Genomic DNA, 20,369 nt, shown 5'->3' with positions numbered 1-20,369 from the left:
AACATGCTCTGAACAGGGGGGAAAAAAAGTAGTTAGCCTACCTGTCAATCAGTGTCTGAAGGCAACACATTCTTACACTGTAAACGGGCAGGAAAAACTGGGATTTCCACAACATTTCACTTCCAAAAACCAAATTTAAGTTTTCAAATAGTTTACAGAATCCAGTAAAAGAATTAGTTTTTACCAACTACCACGATTATTCTCTTGGGACTTGCATGCATTCAATTCCAATGTGATACAAAGGTTAAATTACTGGAGTTCATGAAATATCTTTTCATAAGTCTCCTCTTTTAGTTTTCATTTCCCACATACACATATATGCAAGAAAATAAAAAATCCGTTTCTATATTCTTAGTACAATTTTTAAAAGCTTTCTAATGTCTAAAGAGTACAATTATACATAAATACTTTAATACCAAAATTAAAAAAAATTGCTTTTCTTTCACAAAGTAGTTATTGTAGTTATCATCTCATAGCTGTAAAGTCAATACTCAGAAATTGTCAGAATTATTTCAAATACTTAAGCTTTTTCTTTGCAGATCACAAATACAACTTATAGCAAATGCCATCTTGTGGCATTAAAAAGAACTGCGTTCTTAGAAAAAAGAAAAAACAACAAAAACATTCTTACAGAACAAATACAATGCTACAATAAAATTAGAAATAATTCTAAAAATAGCATGACAAAAAACGTGATCTTAAATAAATCATCACTACAACAGGAGCATCAGTAACTTGCTTACAGAAATTTTACTTTTCTTTAACAGTCTACACATCCATTTTTCACTTACACAATACTTAATCAAGAGAAGAAAGTCTGAGTGACTAATTTTATTTTTAAAAATATTCTTATGCCATTGTTGTTGGTTTCTGAGACTTTTTTTTTTCATTGATTTAAGGATGTTTAAGTATTCTAAGACAGAATTGTGAAACCTAACACACTACAGAAAGGTGCTACAGCAGTTTGGTTTTGTTTTCTCTACACACACCCCTCTTAAGTCCTGACAATTATGCCACGTGAAGAAAAATCTGTGTACAGATGCTTGAGAGTTATTGCTTTTTGAAAAACAACATGCACACTCTTAAGGAACAAGAAAGCTTATGCTGAAAGAAAAACAGCATTTTGTATTTATAACAACACTTTTAACAAAATGCTATTACTCTGATGGAAGTGCTAAGCTTGTCTTAAATTGTTCTTCATGCAAACACAGTGTATGTTTGTTGTATTTTAAAGCTAAATTAGAAAACAAACACAGGGGGTTAATAGTTAACAAGACAAATTTTACCCTTTGAATATTGAAAAATGCAGAACCACAGGTGGACCACAGGTGCTATAAAAATAATTCAATCTAGAAGAGCCGTCATTGTAGTCTTAAAAGCACAGGAAAGATGTTCCTGGACTTGAGAGGGAAGAGCTTCATGGCATTTAAAAATATGTATTGTTCTCTAGATCTGAAGTAGACCTTGTGGCAAATAAATGTTTTGAATTCATAAAAAGTATCAGTATCACACTAAAGGGAGAAGTGCACCTAAGATTTACATCTCCTTTGAACATCTATTTTACATCTTGTGCTTGCCACCACTGCACCCCTAAAAGTGAACAGCTTGCAATGTACTCGGCACCTTCCCAGGGTACAAGACAAACCAATAAAGTACTCAAAGGGCTCTCCTTCCAAGAGGATGACAGTACCACCAGGGAAGAGCTAAGAACATTGTCATAAGCAAGTAGCAGGTTCACACAGTTCAGCAAATCATGTAATTGAGATGGCAGCAACAGCTCACGGATGTTCTGTAAATCCTGAGGCATATTTAAATAGGAGATATTAATATCCAGCTTCATAAAGGAACAGGATGAAGACAGAGTTGCTGGCAAACAAGTAGGTCTGGCAAGTGTTTGTCTTCCACTTGTTATTCTTTTTTAAGCTTTTTTACAATGATCAGATACAGATGTCTACTTCAGAGGGAGCTAACTTTCTTCCCAGGATCCACTGCCTCCCTTGACAGGGCTTCCATTGACTACAGGGGGAACTTTAAATACCTGCATTTTAGAGATCTAAACTTAGGTGCAGGTCTTGCACTGAGTTCTACCTCTTGCATCAGGTCCTCACACAATATTCTGGCTAATGCAATGTTCATGCCTACCAGGAAAACCATAGGTGAAAAAAGCCCCAGACCAAACTTTGATAGCACAAGGTACCACGTAACCAAATCTTTTTCCTCTGTCCTCTAGCAATCTATTTGCTGTCACATCTAAAAAGGGCTGTTATTTATCTGAAAGCACACAAGATTCTTATCATAACAATATATTCAGGAAAAAAGTTCTGCACAGAAGAGCTATACATACGATATTCTGTTAACAATGGCATCTTCATCCTCTTGCTCATCTGAAAATTAAATTACAGCAGGTTATATTCAATACTTACATGTCTTTCCTCAGGCTAAAATGTATATACATAGGAATAATTTTAATTTACAATTAAAATTTAGACATACAATTTATTAGCATCAATATTTTCAGAAGGTTCCTTCCAAAAATGAATACTCTTGCCTTTTTTTTTCCCTAGTTGAACTCTCTTCAATCAATGTAACAACAAAGTTATTTCACTTGACTTAAATATGCAGATCAAAATTTCTCAGAAACACCTTCCAGAGGGTTCTGTGGCAAACACACCTTCAAACTACTACTGCCATGGCTGCTACTAGAAACTGTCCCTTTGGGCATCTCTGAAACCAGGAAGAGCAGGCAAGCAATAGCAAAGTCTTAGGGTCCAAGTTAATTACTGCTGGAAATCCCTAAATAGATGTTTCATTTTCAGTATTAATGTCTTCTCAAAACAAGAAAGCATTCCCAGAGCAGTAGTGATGACTATTCAGTTGCTTCCCCTTACTTATCCCTCTTCCCAGTTCCTGGGGGTTTGTGACAACAAGGAAGGGTCTTGTTATTCTTGCTATTTGTTTTGGATTTAAGGTATCATGGCTTCCCTTCTGGTATTTCACATTTCAGACAATTTTTGTTTATTTATTCCTCACTTAATACTACAACTATTTGAAATAATATCAACATCTAACTAAGAGATCAATCACTAACACATAATTTATTCTTCACAATCTTCTCTACGTCAGTACACAAATGTAAGCATTTTTAAATTTGAAATCATTTTACATTCAGCTTTCTTGCATTTGTCAGGTTTTCCATAAGAGGTAAATCAAATTCATTTTAAAATCTAAGCATAAATAAAGTCAGGCGTTTTACGTACTTAAGAGTCATGCACACACTTGAAATAAACAACTAACATCATGCTATTTTGAAATTCTTCTGTGAAAGTACATAGGGTTGTTGGATTTTTTTGATGGGAAGCTCATGGTATTTTGAGAGACTAAGTCAAGGTCTCTTATGAATCATTTTGGCTAAAGAGCTTTTTGGATAAAGAATGAACAATTTGTCCTTAAAGAGTTCCAGTTGTGTTAACTCTTCAAAAATGTCTCATCAGGAAGATCCTAACAAGCTACAAGGTTTGTCTACCTAAATACTCACAGAGCTTTCACAAAGACAGCTGCAGAGCAGTTCCTCTTCCTAGCCAAGACTAAGTGCCAGAAAAAGGTAGTAAAAGTGTCTTTGCATCCAACAGTATTTGCCAAACCAGTTTCCTCTTCCTGTTTTTCTGTATCTCCAAATGGTAACAGCTTTGTAGTATCCAAAATACATATTAGGATCAGAGGATAATGTCAGTCTTACTTTCTACATTTAAAGAGATGCATCTTTTTTTTAAGGTATTAAATTTCATGAAGCATTTGCTTTTTAAAATGTGACTCCTTATATGAAAGCAGCTCTATCATAACACAGGTCACTATAGCTGAATAAACAGTTTCCATTAAAGCTCAAAGTGCCAAGATCATCATGCACAAGAATGTTTCTAGAGTATGACTATTAGCAAGCACCAAGGTCCCAGATAAGCTGCCAAGAGTCAAAGATTCTGACATTTTATATAGATTTTTTGCTACTGTCTTTAGAAAAAAATATAGATGAAAATGACAGGGCTTCCTACAGCCTAGTTTCAGACAGACAATGTTTCTAAAGGAAAAAAAACTATAGTATTATCTCAAAAAATAAGACTTCAGTGGAAGTCATAAGGAACAGGTTAAGAATACTAAAATAACTTTACCTGAGCAAAGCAGAACTTTTAGAAGAAATAAAGCACTTTCCTTCTGTATCACTGGTAACATTTTACTTTACCAGCTAAAGCTGTAAACTTGATTTTGGTGCTAAAACAGAGCTGAAAATACTTATTCTGGAAAAGCTGACGTGAAAGGAGAGCAACAGGATCTAAAGGTAAAGGAGGCAGAAGCGTCTACTTGACATTAATCCCTTTCTTCCCTCTCAAAAAAGTTAAAATTTAGGCTGTCACAGTGCCACAACAGAACCAGTGACTGTGGCCCTCCCACTCAATCACAGAGTGAGAACATCACTGATCCCCTTCTGAGACACTTCAGTGCTCTCCCTGCCCTGCTTGGTGATCCCACATGCACAATGAAGGACCTGAGGAGTGCCAGAGTAGGCACAAGGGAGGATCTGGGAACTCATGGCTCAGGGACAAAGGAAACAGAGAGAGGGCAAGACAGCAGCATAGACAGCAGCACAGACAATCAGGTCAGTCCAGGTTGTCCCAGACCAGCAGCCTGGCAAACACTTTTGGTCAAGGATCTTGTTCTTCTGCTTTCTTTTTTCAGAGAGAAGACAAATCACCTATTCACTTGAAAAACGGAATTATTTTTGGATATGTTAAAAATTCTGTGCTTACCTGCTTTCCTTTTGTATCTTGTGATTATGAAGTAGGAAACTATGTAGAGAACAGCAAACAGGAGAAAACAGATCTGGAAAAGAAAAAAAAATTGCATCTATTAGGTTGTGAAGAAATGTCTGGATTTTAATAAACAGAAAATCCAGTCTCAACAATTTAAAACCGAATTCAGATCAACAAAAGTGTATTCTATGTAAATTTCAAGACTCTTACATTTTATATCTTATTAATAGAAAGCTAAACCCATAAGAACAGTTTAATTAGAATAACAGGTACTGGGCAATTATATGGCCAGCAAGTTTTACTCTAAAATTAAGAAAAAAGCCTTATTTACAGTGGGATTTCTTTTTGTCTGGGGGAGGGTTGGGTGGAGTGGGTTGTTTTTTGAAGTTTGAATCCACTTGAGTTGTGAAAGTTATCAGACTTATACGCCCTTCACATGTAACCTAAGGATAATTGTATCTTATACAAGGGACACTCTGAAGATCTATTTTGGAGTAAGCTGTAAAGCTGTGGAAAGAAAGAAACATGTTTACTATTTCCATCATGTCTTGAATCAAACTAATTCCAGGTGACAACACACACTCCAGAGAGACTCGTGTGCCTACACTGGATGTCCAAGCCTGAGCTAAAACATGATGTTTTCTTCACAGTCAGAAGCCAGGGGCACAATCTTCCTCTTCATACAGTTGGGGGCTTATTTAGGTCAGATGTACCTTGAGCCCAGAGTGACTTGCATCAAGTTGTTTCTAAGATGTAGCACTGGAATTTCAACACAATAAGGTAAGACCAAATCACCTACAAATATGTCTGAAATCTTAGAGGAAAGGATTCAAACAGCAGGACAGTTTTAACCCTCCAAGTTTTTGTGGGGTTAAAAAAAAAAAAAAAAAAAACAAAAAAACACATTTTATTTGCTCCTGAATGAGGCATCAGTGGCTCAACACTGTTTTCTTCATCTTGGGTGTTGATACTATTAAAAACGTGACTCAGTCAGACACGCAGCAAGAAGGAAGCATCTTCTGTGCAGCAAAATAACTTCACTGGGCAACAGCTGATCTGTTTATTTAATCAATCATTTGTAGATTTGTTGCCTTGAAAAACTCACTGTCTTAAAAAACTCAGGAGCAGAAAAGTTACCCTAAGAAAAAGGGAAAAGTGAAAGAGAAGGTAGTGATGATAACCCTGGAAAATTTGCATCTAAGTAAGCATATTGCATCCAAGTCAGCAGATTCAGAGGGAGAAAGAATGTATTATTCAGGAAGGAACAGCCTTTTTATAAAATACTGATAAAAATAAACTGAGAAAGTTATTTCCCTTGTGTAGTCAGACATTTCAGATTTAAAAAACGAAAGTATATCCAAGTGTCTGAGCAAGGCATTTGGGTGCCTGGAACTGCCCTACAGGTGCCTCCCAGAAGTAGGACAGTGCTGTAGGTCTGAAAGTGGCAACCAAGTTCATTCTCTGTGCAGGCAATACACAGCAGCAACACCCAAAATACAGATGCTGAAAATTAGATTCCATGACTAGATCTCCAAATTCAAACATTTAATCTGAATAGAGCTCACCATTCCAACTTTCCTGAGGAAGCTTCAAAGAGGAAAAGGTTTTGATAAAAAATTCAATTCTTTAAATAAATAATTCTAATTATAAATAATGTTATTAAGATTTAACAAAAAAAGATGGTATATTTTTGAATCAGGAAGAACAAAAGAAACTGAGAACAGCCTTGGTTTTTCAGTACTCTGACCCAGCTTATCTTGTCAGTATCAGAAAATGCAATGGTAGTGCTGAAAGAGAATCCTTCTCCAAGCTTCCAGTTCCTCTGAAAACTAGACCAAGGCTACAGATAGAGACATCTAATTTTAGGCACCCACTTTTTAAAATCGGGTATCACGTACACAGGGTCAGTGAATTCTTTAAAAATCTGTCAGATCCAAATAACACTGTACTGACATAAAAGAAATATGTAGTTAAGTTCATTTTTTGTTTAATTTTATTTAAAACAACAATAAAAGTTACTGCAATCTCGTTTGTACCTTCAAATAAAACAAATGACCTTTATTCGATCCGTGATAGCAACGTTACAATGAAAATGTGGGTCTGTGCTTAAAAGGTACCACTGAGATAAAGGAGATGTTTTGAAGGGCACAGCAGATAAAAGCTGTCCAGAACACAAACTATCAAATGCTGCATTTCTGGTTTTAAATAACAGCTACTTTGCAACTCAACAGTAAGGGGTAAGTATGTATCTTGGTGTAATCATGCCCCTACTTCTGTCAGAATTGAGAACAACTTTGTACATGTTCGATAAAGTTGTTTATTATTGAGAATTCACATAATTTTAAAATGATGGGCAAGAAAACACATAAATTCTGATAAATGACAGCTGTAGGATCTTAGCAAAAGAGAACTCATAAACTAAAAGTCCTTCAAACTGACCAAAACAAGTCAAGCGGCAAACTCAGAAATATTACTGCAGTCTCAATTTATACTCGGTGAAACCTCTGATCCTGAACTGTTTCTAACCATGCATTCTGAACAGCTTTCTAAAGGGAATAGCTAAAGTCAGCATCCTAACTATTTATAGAGTGGAACTCGGTTAAGCTGGGGAAAAGGAATGTGTTGCCCATGATAGCTGAAGAATAGGCTCCACTGTCCTGACATGCTGCAATCCTGGGTTCTTATTCCTCATGCTGCTGTTTGTTTCAGGATATTTTGTACTGGGAAAAAAGAAAACCAGCTTTGTTTGTACTTGCTCAGCTTCAGTTCATGTTTCTCATATGAGTGACTGGGCTTGTGTGCAGCGCTCCAGGTACAACCTTACAGCTGTATGGAACAGCATTAAGTCCTTCTTGCTGTGCTGAAAGTGCTTCACCACATTCACCTGAGTAACTCAGCATTGTCCTCTGATTCACTGGATCCATCCAACACTGTCTTTTCCAAGCACTTCCAGCAGACCAGCTCTCAAGTTACAGTAGAAATGTGGATTTAGAGTTCACCTTCATCACCACATCTTTTTTATAAAAAAAAAAAAAACCACACCTTAATGTCACACTATGTCTATGGCTTTGGGGTAATTGAGTCCTTTCTAACCACGTTCTAACCCTTTGTTGTGTTGACTACATCTCCTGAAGAACTAGGTTTCTGCTAACAACAGAGTGGTTTACTTCATTTTCACCTAAGTTGAGCAAGATTGCTCTTAATGCTACCTGAGGAAACTGAATGGTAGCTTTTTTTTCCTCCCAAAACACACCACCTTTTGTCATGTACAATACAGCCAGTCTCTTAGTTACTTTACAGCTCTTCCACTAAGGAACACTGACCCTAGTTTAAGAAATACCTTTTAATGCATTTCCTGGGTATAGCCCTTGGCATCCACAAAAGGAACACTAACAATAGCCATGTGGCTTCAGAAAACAGTTCTTAGCAAGTCCTGATTTGACCTTCTCAAAAAACCCCTGGAAGAGAGCTAATTCTCATATGCATATGTTCATAGTACCCTAAATCATCTGTCAGCTTTCATTTCTAATCACTTATTAAAAAGCACAGGTAGTCATACTGACATAGGGCACTACTCAGAACACCATAAAAAAACCTACATCGATATCTTCAGTGGAAAAAAAAAGCCTTTATTCTTTCAATTCCATCTTTTCTTCAGAAAACTAGCATAAGTGACTGTATTGGAGCCAACACTGAAATATAATGCTAAATCTAAATCATTTTGCAAGCTGTTTCCAACCAAAAAGCAGGTTCATGCCATCATCTCTACAGTAAGAGCTGACAAAAGTTAAGGATGCTAAAATACAGCAAATCTAGGACAAGCTATATTCCTCGGATCCCCAAGTTTTCAGCAAGGAGTTTTTCACTGGAGCACAAATGAAGCTCTTTCAGGTTTGATTTGCAGAGACAGTTAAGACACTGTGCAAAGACTGTACCCAAATGTGATAAGTAAGGATTTCTGACAGCCCCCGATAGTGTTAACTGAAAAAAAAAAAAACAAGAAAAAAAAACCACACTTCACAAGAAATAATACCTCCCAATATTAAAATTTATTTCCTTAAATTCACTCAAACTTTGAGAGACAAAGTAGTTGTGGATCTCCACACCACTCAGTAACTAAAAACGAAACACATGGATTCTATGTCACATAGAGGGGTTCCCTTTTAACAGGGGGCACATTAAGGAGTCTTCAAACCTCATGCGTGTAATTCATCCACATCTCTTCCCATGGACCAAATACAACCTCTGGTGGGACAAGCAAAAGAAACCTGTCTTCCCCTGGAAGTGCTTTATGCTCCTGCTTAGATTACACACTAGACACGCCAAGAGAGGCTACTTGGAGACACACTGCACTACATTCTTAGGTATTTGGTATCCAACTCTTCCACAGAGTCATACTTCTGGATTTCTCACCCAAAGTCATCCAAGTATGATCCAAGTCATTCTTTTGGATCTGTAGCACACAGCTCCTGTGAGACTGGAGCTGGAGATCACCTGCATACATTTCAGTTCGTAACTATGTGTCTCTAAGGGGCTGACATTAAACACGAGCAATAACAGCCTGAACTAATTCAAATTACGTTGTACTTATCCCACTGACAATTACCAAGGATCAGCTGACACTAATTTGTCCATGTGGATGACCTTTAAAACTCTGGCACTGAAATTCATGCCTCAGATTGGAAAAAGCATCATTTTTTGTTGCAAGGGCTAGAGCTACCCCTTCATGATAAGAAACACTATGCTCAAAATGAATAAGATTCTCCTTTTTTTTTTCTCTTACAAACAAGATTCAACCATCTTTTACAACTGTAATTCATGTGTGTGCATCAAAAGCTGCATTTTCATGTACAGGAAGATCCACAGATTCTATTTATGTAGCATGGAATTATTCCCAACTGTTGTGCAGGAAGCACAGGTGTAGTTTACACAAGGAAGAAAGCACATAGGTGCCTTGTCCAATACCTCTCAATCACTGTGCCCTGGTAGCACACACTCCAAAGAGCATCCTGGGCTGTATCACCTGAAGCAAAGCCAATAATCATGGGAAGTAATTATCTCACTCCAGGCAGCATTCATCCTGTCACGTGGAGTTGCCGAGTCTAGTTTTGAGACTCCAGTATAGGAAAGATGTTGGTAATTGCAGCAAGGAAGGTGGTCAGGAGGCTGGAACACTTGCCTCGTGCAGACTGGCTGAAGGACCTCAGCATGTTCAGCCTGAGACAAAAAAGGCTTCACTAAGGAGACAGAGCTGAGCTCTTGACCATGGTGTCAGTGGGAGGATGAGAGTGAAGGCAAGAAGAAATCAACTCCATGAGGAGGGACAAGCAGTGAAACCAGTTGCCCAGGAAGGTTGTACAATCTCCATTCCCAGAGGTTTTTAAGCCCTAAGTAATCTAGCCTGACACCACAGCTGACCCTCCCCTGAGCAGGAGCTTGGAGTCCAGTCAGCCTTTTTTACTGTCCTAAATAAATAAGCACCATTACAAACTTAGTCAGCTCATAATTTATACCCTTCTCCAGGTCATTTATGAATGTGTTTAAAAGTATTAGTATAAGCACAGGCTCCTCTAGGACTGTGTCAGGGGTGTCCTCCAAAGATCCGGACATCTTACAGAACAACTTTTAGCAGTAGGAACCACCAAAGAACTCGTTCACAGAAAGAAGTCACACACCTTAGTAATGTTCTTTGACTTAATACACTTCCAAGCACAAAACACAGGTTCAACACATGGTCATTTCGACTTGAAAAGCACCAAAGCAGATAAATTATCATTTCCTCTCTCTTGATTGCATAGTAGCATCTACCATAAGGAGAGAAAATCTGGAAGAGCAAAACAGACAAGAAGTGAACAGCATCTTACTATGTTATGTAAGAAACGAAAGATCAAGAAGCTCTAAAAAACTAAGGAGTTAGGGAAGAAAGGAAATAACTTTAAAACCAAGTGGCTGTGTCAGTATCAAAAATTGTTCCTGTTATTACAGCCACCAGCATTTCTGTGCAAATGATACACGCAAAAAAAGGCTACAGACATAACAAAGAATATCTCCACTTCTTGTTGTTACTTTACAGACTGTGTCCTTTTCCCTAAGTAGAAAAAAACAGCACAGAAAAAAGAGAAGGCAGAAGTCACTCTGGGTAACATCACCATCTAGAATATGTCCATTTACATGTTTAAGTGTTCAAAACGGAACTGTCTGTGTTTTGCCTGTGATTACTACATACAGAAAATAGTTGTGTTGCACTTCTGGGGTTTAATTTCTGTAACAGAAAACAACCAAACACAGCACTGTACACTCATCTCTCACTGCTCTCACGCTGCTGAAGTATTTTAGTGTGCATTAAAATGCCACATGGCAACTAAATAGCTTCTTCTTACTGTTCCACTTGGCAACTGCTTTTGTTTACTTGCAGAAAGGATGACAGGAATAAACTCCAAGAAGATTCAGGTGGAGACAAACAGTTCTGCTTGGTCTATTTCTAATAACTCAATTATCCCACTGACATCTAAAAAGCAAACAAGATGTTCCACCTGTTTTGGATGTGTCAACAGTAAGTGACCTACAACAAACTAAGCACACTAAAGAAAAAACTGAGAGCATAGTTAGAAGTTTTAGTTATCTCGGCATTCATTATATCATCTGCTTTGGACATCTTATTTTTCTCAAAATGAGATTTTAACTATTTATTCTTAAAAACTCTGCACTCTGTGGTTAGATTAAGTACAATCTCAATCAGCCAGCCCTATATACTTCGTATGACACACTAAATTCAACCTTAGGAGAAGATGTCAAATATGTCCTATGTCTACAGATTAATTTTGCTCATTAACATCACCCTCCACAACTATGATTCCTCCACGTGTATGGTCTCCTCTCAGGACTCCTCCCTGGCTTAAAACATGTGCAAGATATTGACCCACTTTTTTTTGTTGGTTCCTAAGTCATCAAGAAATTATAAGTGGTTCATAGGCTGTGTGCCTAGACTTGTCCATCTAGGAAAAGATTCCAGGATCCAACAGAAAATAAAAAACATCCAAAAATATATTCCATGTGCTAGAAATTCTGCTGAAGATAAAAATCAGCTTCTACAGCCATTCAGAAGGTAGCTTCCATATGTCATTCACCTAAAACTACACTCACATTAACTTCATCAACAGCAAAGCTCCACTTCAAACTAATGAAGCAATTCAAATCAATAAATTAATTTGTTAGCTTTTACATTCACTTTTAGGTGCTTAATGGCAATGTATTTATATTGCCAGGTAGAGAGAAAAAAAAAAAGATATGGCATCTCCACAACTATTAGTAACAAGCCCAAGATACCTGTGTTCAGGGCTCTGCAGTCCATACCCAGTAATACACTCAAATCCCCTCAGAAAACGACAGCAAGTCATTTTTGTTTGACCTGTACAGGCTACAGCATTAAAATCAGAGTCAGGAGTACTTTTCCACATCAGTACACGATTTAGAAACACTCTCTAGAATTAACACCAACAGCACTAACCCAGACCATGCTACCATTCTGCCCCTGAATGAAGGTACTGCTCCACACTGCACAGCTAGGCTATGATAACAGTTGTATTAAAACTTAAGAGTCATTCCATTAAAAATGCATTTCTGAAAAAATAACCTTGGAAGTCTCATTAATACAGACTTAGTAAACAATTTATTTGTTTAAGACAGCTTCTTCGGCTCATATTAATTTTTCAGGGCAAAATGCATATCTTAGAAGACAGAGCTAATGAACTTTCTCATCCTAACACATAAAAATACTCTTCCTTGTCTTCTCACACATACATCTGTAGCATTTTTTAAGTGGTACTCCCAAAACACAAACATATTTAAACTGCAATATCTGTGTGTTTTCATAATTCTCTACTGGACATAAGTAATCACAGTCCAACTTAGCAAATATTTTAGACCTGTTGCTATTGTCAAATTCAACTAAAACTCATCAGCATCAATTCTTCCCAAAAATATATGAAAAATAGAAATTACAGTGAGATAATGGAAAAAATGGGATACTAGAGGCATAACCAGATACTTAAAATCAACAGTAGAACTGTGAAGTACTGTGTTTTGACGACAATCATGAAACCTATTCTGGTAACCACACCACTGTAAGACAAAAAGGTGAAAGGGGAAAAAAAATATCACACACATACAGTGCTTCTGTCCTCTGTGTATTGAACTCAGCCATATGCAGACTACACAGAATTCTAATGCCATCGATAACATAATACCTGCTGTGGAGCACATGTGATTTGGAAACAGAGGAACTAAAACACAGTTAATCAAAATTTTCAAAAATTATCGAAGTGTTCAAATATTAAAACAGTACAAAGCACAGGCCTCTCTCTTGCAATCGTGCTGCTGGTAGTTAGAAACAACTTTTAACATATCCGAATAATCAAGAAACTAGAAACCTCTGCGTGGGAAGCAGTTGAGCAGCACTACCATACATATTCAACACCAAGCTGATGAAACATCAACGTGAGTTTTGAAATCACCTTTAAGAGAGTCAATTGGGCCCCAGAAAACACAGATCAAAGTTGCTGAAAGTATGAAGCAATTTCCCTTGTCACATGAATGCCTAATCTGGAGGCAGTAGCTCATTCCAGGTCATCTCTACCTGGTTGTATCCTCACCTTCTGGACATTATATGCATAAAAACAAACTACAGTCACAACTTGCAAACTCTCTCCTCTTCCTGTGTTGCAAATTCTTGCATGTGAATGTTCCCAAGAAGTCATTTGACAGCACACATTTATAGGAAAGTGTCTGCAGTTTTCAAGGTAAAAAGGGGAGCATGAAGGGAGTAGAGAGTGAGGCAGAAGACTTTCGCAACAGGAGTTATCACTGCCCTCCTAAATGAGAATAAATACCAAATTAAATACAGGAGGGTGAAAGACAGGAAAGGAGACAGCACTTCAGTTTAAAATAAAAAAATCACTCGCTTAACCTTGAAATAAAAGCGGTAAGCTTATGTTGAATGGAATAGTTTTTTTAAATAGTCTTCCTTAACCCACATTTCCAAGTATGTCACCAGAATGGAATTCCGACTTTCTTATCATAACCTCACTGGCAACATGCTTCAATTCTCTCTCCACTCTGACACTACCACCATCTCCACTGCTGCTCTGTTCTCCTCCTCACCCACCCCTCAATCCTCCTCAACATCTCTGAAAACAACTCTTTCCAGAGAATCTTCTGCTAATAAACTCAGTAACAGTCAGCATCCCCCATCACAGCAAAGACTGAGATGTCATCACAACCCTCCGATCTCCCAGTTATATCCTGCACCTTATCCAGTCTCTCTACTCCATGCCCAGCTACCCAAACAAAACCCAAGACAGATATGCTTGTTTGTGGTCCTACAACGAACAGCTGGGTTTGTTTGCTATCATTCTTTCACTTTTCATTAGATTTTCTGAAATCTAATTATACCTTAACATAAAATTTTCTTAAGCATATGTCTGTACCTTCCATGAAGTGTGTCACCCTTCTGGTCAACTGCTACCCCAAAGAAATACACCAGGAACTCAAAGGGAATTATTTTGAACTGTAAGTAATTGCACCTTTGTATACTTCAGCCTTTCATGCTTATTTTATGTAAACAGAAAAAGTGGAACTCTCCAAAAGCTGTTTCTGTTTTGGGAATAAGTATCTCTCTCCACTTGTCTACGCCAAGTATTTGGAGATGCCTATTGATTCCAGATGGATCCACAGTGCTGATCCTCAGGACCAGCAGCCAGAAGATGACTCATCACTTCTTAAAGTTCAGTACAGCACCCATGTTTACAAGTAAAGGTATATTTTTAAGATGACAGAATTATGCCAACATTTTATGTACTTAATTATGTTCAATACACATCCATTTTTCAGTTTTATATCTCATGCCACTACCACAAATAAGTCTTTATTCAGTTACAAATCTTTTCCAGAATATTTGAGAAAAAATAAAAGGAAGCAATACTGAGAAACCTGGGAAAATTTTATTTTTGAGATACAAGAAGCCATTTAAGGTATAAATTAGTCTTTAAGTTTTCAACGCATGGATTGAAAAAATTTCAGTATTTGTAGCAAATTTGTTCTTAAAAATCACCCACCCTTCTAATCAGTATTTTCTTCCTGGCCCACCTGCAGAATATCATCACTTCTGGCACGAAAAAGGGCCTGTGAAGATCACAATTTTTTAAGGAGGCAGAACCGGTCAGGAACAAGAGCACACTCCCAACAGGAGTACGGTGCTTTCTCATTTTACAGCCCTATATGGGACAAATGCCAGCAGTAACCACACTGCACTAGTTCATAGAAGAATCCTGAACTAGTTCACAGAAGAATCCTGAACACCATCTACCCCAAGACAGGACAAGACGACAAAAGGTATGAAAAGAAATCGGAAAAGAAAACAAAGCCAGTGGTATTAGTGTGAAATTGCAAACAAACAAACAAACAAAAATCAAAGACATGAGGCAGTTGCAACTATCTAAAAAGGCCTTTTTAAACTGCTAGAAATTATTTTTATATTCAGATTTGTGCACATAAAAAAATAATCTTGTCACCTTAAAAAAAAAAAGAAAGAAACAAACAATATTAAAAAGCTGTATGGTTAAAAAAAAACAGGCCTTATCGTAGAGAAAATTGCATTAAGAAATAGAGAAACTAGGTTTCTCAGAATATTTAGTATCTGAAGCCTGAAAACTTTTAGACCTTCAAATGGAAGCATCTCACGTTTAATATAAAACTACATATTACACCAGTTTCAACATCTGCCTGAACTTGCCTGAAGCACTCAGAGTCATAACAGCACTTCTGTATTCCAACTTATTTTACCAGGACTGATTTTTTTCATGACATATTTAATACAATAAACTACTTCCCAAACATACTATGTGTATTCTTAAGCTTTCTAAGTAATAATTCTGTGGTCACAAAATTGAGCCTTCCATAGTTTTCCCCACACTGCAAATACAAGTACAGTGTATGTATTTTGCTGGGGAAACCTCATAACTAAGTGTACACATATTTTTACAAACTCAAAATTCTACACTTTGTAAGTGGAAAAATAACAATTAAAAAAGTAGATCTAAATTTTAAAAGTCCAAACTAATGTTGCAGAATAGAGGACTCAAAACGGAAAAAAAGGAACGTAAGAATATTCTAAAACGGGAACCCAGGGGACCAGAAAGAGACTGAACCATTGCACTTAATTTACATTTGAAATAAACAGTTCACAACAACACCAGCAGAAAATGGAACACTTTATAAACTGACATAATAACAGGTCACAAGGGAAAAGCAGGTCCCTAAAAGCTCAAATATCTTCCATGGATGTGCAAGATCTCAGCAAATTATAAAATGAACCTAAAGGATCAAGAAGGGCAAACTAAGTGTACAAAGTAACAGATCATATCAGACCAGCACAGAACATTGTCCAGCCCTTACAACTCTTTCATACAAATGCTGATCAAGTACAGAATACAAACCTTCTTCTATATTTTGCCATCACCTACAGTCACTTTTCAGAAAGATGCCTCTTTTAGCCAGAGCTGAGTATGACTCAGGCTTTGTTAAGTCAAGGCTCTTGCTGACTTTGAGTAAACTCGTGGCTGTGCCATGTCTCTAACACTTGGGTCATCGGTTCACAATCTCCACGTTTACTTCACTGCATCTGAATTTTAAAGTTCACACAAGTCTGAGAGTCTGGGTGTTTTCAACAACTGTTTGAAACAACAGATCCTTGACATGGAAGACTCACATAAAAGAGCTATGCTGAAACTAGAGTAGGGAGTTAACCAGCTTCTAGTAGTAAAGATCCTCCTCATGAAGTAACAAAATACAGGGCAGATGATTTTATTGCCAACAGGCACCCTCTTGAAAAAAACAGGTACCATACAGACACTCCAAATGAGGTCAAGAGCGAATGGGCCGGAGTTAAATTAAGCTTTAAACCACTGAGTCACCTCAAAAGCAGATGAAGGATTTATTTTTTAAAAAATCTTTCCCTAGCCTTGCTCAATCTATAAACATGTGTCAGAAATATTTGTCTTTTGAAGGTGGAATTAGCAGAAGTTGGCACCTGCAGAAAGACAGGCACCACCAGCAGAAGGAAAACAAGCCTCGAATTTTTTTATGTTACACAACTTTATGGAAAACTTTGTAGCTTGCCAGTTCAGAGAATAGATGAAACAGAAATGAAGCATTACACTGAAGCTAAGTTTAGTGTGCCCTTAGGACTCCATCAGAAAGCACAGTCTAAAAATCCTGTACGTGTTCAAAGAAAATTTCTAAGGGAAAAGTGAAAAGGATTTTCTTTTCAACTACATCAGCTTACTTTGATTTCTCTTCTCTCATGAATGTATCATTTTAGCTTCCAGTAAAGACTGTGGCAGGCAACTAGCTCTCCAAAGACACTACTACCAGATTACATAAATTTGTTTTGCTCCTTACAGACAGATACGGGTTTCCTCCCTTGTAATATTAAACAACAAACACAGAACCATGGAACAGCTTGGGCTGGAAGGGACTTTGAAGATCAACTAGTTCCAATGCCCTGCCATGGGCAGGGACACCTTCCACTATACCAGGTTGCTCAAAGCCCAACCTGGCCTTGAACGCTTCCAGGGATGGGGCATCCACAACTTCTCTGGGCAACCCGTTTCAGTGCCTCACCACCCTCACACTAAAGTATTTCTTCCTAATAACTATTCCAAACCTACTCTGTTCCAATTTAAAGCTAATACCCCTTGTAACACAAAATCCTTCTATTAACTGCTCCACTGCCCCCAGCCCACCTGCAGCTGGAATCAAGGCTTTGTGCATGTCAGAGTGGAGCCTGTTCCCTCCTCCAGCTGAGGGGCTGATGATTATGCCCACTACCCACACAACAGCTGTCTATTTGCATATTTTAAGAAATTATATTAACCACATAACTTCATGAGCAGCAAGAACAGGAATGGGTAGGAGAGGATGTTAACATAATTGTGCATGTAAGGAACACACTCGGTGTGCTCCATCATGCTCAGACCAACCACAAATGCACTGGTAATATGCTCCTGCAGCTATGAGGCTGCACACTCAGCTGGGGGCGGCAGCACTTTATGCACTCCTAGAATTCTGTGGTCTTCCAACATAAATTAAAGACTGGATCACAACTGTACCAATGCATGACTTAAAAGGCAAAATTGTTGTTATTATTATTCCCACTGGTTAAACAATAACAAAGGTGGCTAGTGATCCATGTTAAGATCAAAGTAAAGTTTCAAGAGAAAGAATATTCTGCCTCCACTGTCCAAACAAAACAACACTGCATCTCTAAAATATGAGTTACTGATGTCTTATATGATTTCTTACATGGCTACACCAATAGGAAGAGTTACCAACTGCTCTAAATGGGCTGAAAAAGCTTTAGAAAAGCAGCTGCAATACAGATAAGACATTTCTTTGAGTTTAATAGACCTTCACTACTTGTAACAGTACCCACAGAGGCTGCATACAGTTCCTTCAGACTCAAAATCTTTGCATCCTACCAGATACAAAAGCACCATACGTAGCATAAGATTTATCAGAACAAGACTCTCTGGTGGAAATGAGTAGGAGATAATTAGCACACAAATACAAATGGAAAAACAGACACAAGGGAGAAGACAGGTGATTTGTGCATACACCAGTGTTTTCATACCACAAAGGTGATTAAGATAATGCTTAAAGCCTTCCTTACAAAATAGTATTTTACTTTTTATGCCCCTTCACTAGTCACAGCTTCAAGGACATACGCTACCTGCCCTCCCAAAAGAGAGAAAGTCCAAAACGTCTCCTAAAGTAACAATTCTCTTCATACAGGCTTGTTTTGCACTCTTCGGAAAAAAACATCCCAGAAAGAGAACACTTCACCAGAAGAAAGAAAGTCTTAACATCGCTTCGTAAAATATAGAAAAGGAATTAACACTCTGGGGATCCAAGCAAGTCTCTGTTACCAAATGACCGAGCCGTAGGCCTAAATAAATCAGTTAACAGTGGGATTTTAGAGTCTCCCAATGTAGCTGAAAAATATTTAAAGGTAAATTATGAAATCATATTTTAATTCAAGAAATGTCTTCTTTCTCAGATAACAGTGACCACAGAGAGAACGTGATCCCCCAGCTGAGCTGGGACAGCACGTGCACAGGAGACAACACTGCATGTCTGCTGTGAGCAGCATGTATTTCCTTCCTGGAATTGAAGCAGGAGAGACAGGAACCCCATCAAAACACCTCCACCAGCTTTGAATAGCCTTGAAAACAATTACGAGGCAGTCAGAGAGGAAACCAGAACCGCTCTCTCTGTCTGCATGCAGGATGCAGGGCTGCACCTGCCTGCTCTGTATGGCTCCACTGGGAGAGCACTGGGCATGAGGGGTCAGGGAAAAAACATGAAGGTTACACACAGCCACTGAAAACAGCTCAACGAGGCAGGAGGCTCCCAGTATCACAAGTGGTAACACAAAATCCCATGTGCACCTGACAGGAACAAGGCTGCACCTGAGGGCTGAGGTGTTCACAGAATGGATCAGGTTGGAAGGGATCATAATGAGTCATCTGGTCCAACCTCCCTGCTAAAGCAGGGTCATCCTAGAGCACATGGCACAGGATTGTGTCCAGACAGTTCTTGAATATCTCGAGTAAGGGAGACTCCACATCCTTTCTGGGCAATGCGTTCCACTGCACGGTCACTGCACAGTAAAGAAGTTCTTCCTCATGTTCAAGTGGAACTTCCTGTGCATATCCTATGCCCGTTGCCTCTCGTCCTATTGCTTGGCAACACCAAGCAGAGCTTGATCTATCCCCTTAGCACCCTCTTTTAGATATTTATACAGATTAATGAGGTCCCCTCTCAGTCTTCTCTTCCCGAGGCTGAACACTGTTCACGAGGTTGTTGCACAGTTATCTGTTCCCAGAGCACTCCGATGGAGCACACCGATGTCCTGTATGGATACACAGCATTCTCCCTTTTCACTGAAAGCACGGGGAGAAGAAAACGCTCCAGAGGGTCGGTCAGCGCTGGGATCCTCCAGCCGGCCCGGAGGGAGGAGCACGCACAGCGCTGCCCACCCGGGACGGGCCCCCGAGTCCCTCCGGGCACTGGGGCAGGCAAGGACAGCGGGGGGGAGCGGGACACCCCCCCGGCTGCACGGGGCCAGGGCTGGGGGCGGCGAGCACGGCGGGCGGGGGTCCCGCAGTGACAGGGCGGGGAGGAGGCGGGCGGGGAGGAGGAGAGCGGGCGGGAATCGCGCAGCCGGAGAGCCCGGCGGAGGGTCCTACCGTGTACTCCCGCACTTGGCTGTGGAAATTCTGCTCCCGGATCGTCACCTCGTCCGCTTCCATCCTTCATAGTCCCGCGGCCCCCGCGCGCAATGGCGGCCGCCGCCGCCGCGCCTGCTCCTGCCCCGCCGGCGGCGGGCGGGCCACCATGGCCAGCGGCAGCCCGGCTGCTCCCCCGGGCCCCGGCGGCGGCGGAGGGGCTCTGGCTGCGCCGGTGCGTCCTGGGCGGGCGCGGCGGAGGAGGAGGAGGAGGAGGAGGAGG

The 20,369-nt window shown here is 39.2% G+C and overlaps 1 protein-coding gene across 3 annotated transcripts in view; it reads right to left on the bottom strand.

Moving 5' to 3' along the window:
- LMBR1 (limb development membrane protein 1) overlaps positions 1 to 20,369 on the bottom strand; it is a 66,397-nt gene extending 46,028 nt beyond the window's left edge. Inside the window, exons 1-3 of one of the 3 annotated variants that reach the window (XM_051812891.1) lie at positions 20,108 to 20,369; positions 4,800 to 4,872; positions 2,345 to 2,384 (exon numbers count right to left, since the gene is read on the bottom strand). In XM_051812891.1, the coding sequence (XP_051668851.1) occupies positions 2,345 to 2,384; positions 4,800 to 4,872; positions 20,108 to 20,170 (176 nt within the window). In that variant the 5' untranslated portion in view covers positions 20,171 to 20,369. Of the gene's footprint in view, positions 1 to 2,344; positions 2,385 to 4,799; positions 4,873 to 20,107 lie in introns of those variants that run through there. The other 2 variants (XM_051812892.1, XM_051812893.1) reach the window with 2 other exon arrangements.

Source organism: Manacus candei, unplaced genomic scaffold (genome assembly GCF_025592945.1).
Source record: "Manacus candei isolate 608988 ecotype Guabito, Panama unplaced genomic scaffold, ASM2559294v1 h1tg000089l, whole genome shotgun sequence".
Lineage (NCBI taxonomy): Eukaryota > Metazoa > Chordata > Aves > Passeriformes > Pipridae > Manacus > Manacus candei.
Note: the sequence above shows the minus strand (reverse complement) of the source record. Positions and strands in the feature narration are given on the sequence as shown.